The sequence below is a fragment of the Poromitra crassiceps genome (assembly GCF_964638095.1).
Source record: "Poromitra crassiceps genome assembly, chromosome: 14".
Lineage (NCBI taxonomy): Eukaryota > Metazoa > Chordata > Actinopteri > Beryciformes > Melamphaidae > Poromitra > Poromitra crassiceps.
Genome location: NC_139633.1, coordinates 9,737,677 through 9,742,676, shown reverse-complemented (window position 1 = coordinate 9,742,676; position 5,000 = coordinate 9,737,677). Strand labels below are relative to the sequence as shown.

General features: G+C 50.1%; 1 protein-coding gene across 1 annotated transcript in view; it reads right to left on the bottom strand.

Moving 5' to 3' along the window:
* The window catches only part of pcsk2 (proprotein convertase subtilisin/kexin type 2), a gene marked incomplete at its 5' end in the record, with an annotated part of 38,190 nt that overhangs the window by 29,883 nt on the left and 3,307 nt on the right, over positions 1-5,000 (bottom strand). The window contains 3 exons of the mRNA XM_083650577.1: positions 1-36; positions 505-618; positions 3,440-3,544. The exon at positions 1-36 is cut by the window's left edge and continues 73 nt beyond it. Coding sequence (XP_083506703.1) covers positions 1-36; positions 505-618; positions 3,440-3,544 — 255 coding nt within the window. The remainder of the gene's footprint in view (positions 37-504; positions 619-3,439; positions 3,545-5,000) is intronic.

Below are 5,000 nucleotides of genomic sequence, written 5' to 3'. Positions count from 1 at the left end.
CAGCCCAGGGGTCCCATCTGCCTGGCCTGTGTTGATCTAATCAGTCAAACAATATGGAGATCAGCTGTGACGCATGGCACCCAGGTGAGCCACCATTAGAGAAACAGTCAACATGGAATATGTGTGTGTGTGTGTGTGTGTGTGTGTGTGTGTGTGTGTTTGTGTGTGTATGGGGGAGGGGGGGGGGGCACTACAGTATGAATAAAGATTGGTGAAGGACGCTGCTTCATAATCTGACGTGCCAAATGCATGACGACAATCTTGCCGCGGCTTAAAAGTCACGCTTGCCAGTTGGGGTAAACAAGAGGGCCGGCAGCTAGCCGGCATGGACGTAGCAATGAGATGACGCGGACGACGCTATTGGCCGGGCTAATTAACGAAAGAATAACAAGGTGGATTCAGGAGCTAGTGGTGAATACGCCTGCTGGCCGCGGACTCATTAAGGCAGAAGAATGGAGGCTGGTGCTAAAGGTCAGGCGGCAGGCAGCCTGGCTGATGACTCACCAGATACCACTGTTTGGTGAATAGCGGGTCACTCATGTTGACTTCAATATCATTGATGTTTCTGTAGCCTCGCTTCTGACGGCCGAAACCCTCCTGCTCAAAGACTTCCTTCACCTGTGGGAGGAAGCACATGAATACTTGATCAAATACCAGGTTGCGCAGTTTAATTAAATTATCTCTCTAAACATATGACTAGTTACCCTACAGTGTAGGGTAACTAGAGTGTAGGGTAACATCTTGTTCAAAGTTTCAAAGTTACATTTTGAAATTTGGTTTCTATTGACAAATATTCTCCCTGCACTCAGCCTGAGTCAACTGACTCAGTGAGAGAGAGAGACACCAGTGTGTTGCCCAGCACAGATCAGAGAGCAGCACTCAGCCTCTTCATCCACATCATGCTGCTTTCACAGCACACAAGTGCAGCAATCAGAAAGCAAAGCACAAATCACATCAGCAAATCCTTCCAAGGACAAACAAAAGGCTTCGTCTTATTTACAGTGTGGCTTGGAACATTTTAAAATGCTGAAGCAAAGGTTTCATTGACCCTTTCTCCATCTCTTGTACACCTGTCAAATGTGGCCTGTTTCTACTTCTGTCATCTTATTTTGAGCTACAAACACTTTGGTTATTGTCCCTCTGTCTCGCATCAATGCGTGTGCACTGCCACACTCTCTGTGCACTGCCACACTCTCTGTGCACTGCCACACTCTCTGTGCACTGCCACACTCTGTGCACTGCCACACTCTCTGTGCACTGCCACACTCTCTGCACTGCCACACTCTCTGCACTGCCACACTCTCTATGCACTGCCACACTCTCTGTGCACTGCCACACTCTATGTGCACTGCCACACTCTGTGCACTGCCACACTCTCTGCACTGCCACACTCTCTGTGCACTGCCACACTCTCTGCACTGCCACACTCTCTATGCACTGCCACACTCTCTGTGCACTGCCACACTCTCTGCACTGCCACACTCTCTGCACTGCCACACTCTCTGTGCACTGCCACACTCTCTATGCACTGCCACACTCTCTGTGCACTGCCACACTCTATGTGCACTGCCACACTCTGTGCACTGCCACACTCTCTGCACTGCCACATGCCACACTCTCTGTGCACTGCCACACTCTGTGCACTGCCACACTCTCTGTGCACTGCCACACTCTCTATGCACTTCCACACTCTCTGCACTGCCACACTCTCTGCACTGCCACACTCTGTGCACTGCCACACTCTCTGCACTGCCACACTCTCTGTGCACTGCTACACTCTCTATGCACTGCCACACTCTCTGCACTGCCACACTCTGTGCACTGCCACACTCTCTGTGCACTGCTACACTCTCTGTGCACTGCCACACTCTCTATGCACTGCCACACTCTCTGTGCACTGCCACACTCTCTATGCACTGCCACACTCTCTATGCACTGCCACACTCTCTATGCACTGCCACACTCTCTGTGCACTGCCACACTCTCTATGCACTGCCACACTCTCTATGCACTGCCACACTCTCTGTGCACTGCCACACTCTCTGTGCACTGCCACACTCTCTGTGCACTGCCACACTCTCTGTGCACTGCCACACTCTCTATGCACTGCCACACTCTCTGTGCACTGCCACACTCTCTGTGCACTGCCACACTCTCTGTGCACTGCCACACTCTCTGTGCACTGCCACACTCTCTATGCACTGCCACACTCTCTATGCACTGCCACACTCTCTGTGCACTGCCACACTCTCTGCACTGCCACACTCTCTATGCACTGCCACACTCTCTGCACTGCCACACTCTCTGTGCACTGCCACACTCTCTGTGCACTGCCACACTCTCTATGCACTGCCACACTCTCTGTGCACTGCCACACTCTCTGTGCACTGCCACACTCTCTATGCACTGCCACACTCTCTGTGCACTGCCACACTCTCTGTGCACTGCCACACTCTCTATGCACTGCCACACTCTCTATGCACTGCCACACTCTCTGCACTGCCACACTCTCTGTGCACTGCCACATTCTCTGCACTGCCACACTCTCTGTGCACTGCCACACTCTCTGTGCACTGCCACACTCTCTGCCTGCTCAGAACTCCCCATGCCTCAATCCACCTCCGATCAAAGAGGAGGTGCCTCTCTCCCTTGTCCTCATCCCCAGTTCTCTTTGTGTCTTTCAGGGCTCAGCGATGCTGCTAACTGTATGTTGGTCATGGATGCATTCATTTTTTTATCATAAAAATACAAATATATTCTAAACATAAATGTGTAGGCTAACTCTTTCCATAAAGGAGCGAAATGTCCGCACACTGTCACTACACCACCTGGACAAATGGGAGGGGAGCCTTCAGAATGATAAACAGGCAACATTAAACCCGATGAGCTGACCTCGTCCATTTCAGACATCCACAGAAATCAATAACTGCACCGGTGCATACGAGCATGTCAAGCATCTGATGAAAACCCAGCAGCTGGAACGTAGACCTGCTCATGTCCATGCTGTCTCACTTCCTCTGGAACGTAGACCTGCTCATGTCCATGCTGTCTCACTTCCTCTGGAACGTAGACCTGCTCATGTCCATGCTGTCTCACTTCCTCTGGAATGTAGACCTCCTCATGTCCATGCTGTCTCACCTGGAGCCCACATTCCCTGCCTCCACACGGTGGACAGTGCTAACCACACACTCTGCTGGACCCCCACGTTCCCTGCCTCCACACGGTGGACAATGCTAAACACACTCAGCTGGACCCCGCATTCCCTGCCTCCACACAGTGGACACTGGACAGTGCTAAAAACACACTCAGCTGGATACATATCTGTGTGTGTGTGTGTGCGTGCGTGCGTGCATGTGTGTGTGTGTGTGTGTGTGTGTGTGTGTGTGTGTGTGTATGTGTGTGTGTGTGTGTGTGTGTGTGTGCATGCATGTATCCTTACCCTGCTGTCTTTTTGGAGGCGCTGTCTGTGGCGGGCGCTGCGTTTACTCCGCCTCTTTGAGGTGTCCTGGGGATAGAAGTGGAAAAGCCCCTCTCCAAAAGGAAGCTGGGGAAATAGAGGGGGGGGGGGGGTAGGACCAGGAGGAGAGAGATGAAGTAAGGGATAATGTATATTGAGGCGGTGATTACGGGGGAAATAATGACCGACAGTTGATGATTGAGCCCGACGCGCAGCGGAGGGCTTAATAATTCACCTGAAGGTCATTATTTCCCAGTAATCACCGCCTCAATATACATTATCCCGCTTAGAACATGGCCTACAACTAAATCATTCAATAATCTCACAAAAATAATTATTCAAATAGATTTTTTAATAGCGTTTTCAACGGCAAAGCGGTTTCATTCGTAATTGGCACACAAGACACCACAGCTGCAACTGGTTGGCCTAATTAGTAGTGTTTGCTGACAAAAAGCTCTTATCAACTGATTAATCCAGGTGTGGCAGAGCAGCGGTCGGTTGTCTAGAAATAATGACCGGTGAATATTGTTGATTGACCAATCAGAATCGAGTATTCGAGAGAGCCGTGTTCTAACTAGAGATAACCACCTTGCGGTTGTATGACTCTGGCAACAGGTCAAGGAGCAGTCTACATCCATGTATGTCTAGACTCATACAAGTCAGCAGTCTACATCCATGTCTGTCTAGACTCATACAAGGCAGCAGTCTACATTCATGTATGTCCCGACTCTACAAGTCAGCAGTCTACATCCATGTCTGTCTACACTCATACAAGGCAGCAGTCTACATTCATGTATGTCCCGACTCTACAAGTCAGCAGTCTACATCCATGTCTGTCTACACTCATACAAGTCAGCAGTCTACATTCATGTCTGTCCAGACTCATACAAGTCAGCAGTCTACATCCATGTCTGTCTACACTCATACAAGTCAGCAGTCTACATCCATGTCTGTCTACACTCATACAAGTCAGCAGTCTACATCCATGTCTGTCTAGACTCATACAAGTCAGCACTCTACATCCATGTCTGTCTACACTCATACAAGTCAGCACTCTACATCCATGTCTGTCTAGACTCATACAAGTCAGCAGTCTACATCCATGTCTGTCCAGACTCATACAAGCACAAATAGCTTGAAGACCACGGCACAGTGGTGTGGCCATTCAGCCTTATGGAACTTTAGGCAATGTTTAGGACTACCTCAACAACACGGCTAATCGTGAATGATCCTACCCCAAAACCACCAACATCCCCCCGGTCACTCCCCCTATCCCACCCCTCCCCTACCCACCCCTCGAACCCTGACTCTCTACAACCTTCCTATTCCTAGCTACCTAGCCCCGCACCCTTACTGATCACGGAGCATGGGACAGCTAGTCGTGAGGTCATCATAATGACCTTGAACTTTGACTTTGGACCACCAAAATCGAATCAGTTCATCCTTGAGTCCAAGTGGACGTTTGAGCCAGATTTGAAGAAATTACGTCAAGACGTTCCTGAGATATCGCGTGAACAAGCATCGGACGGAGGACGGACAACCT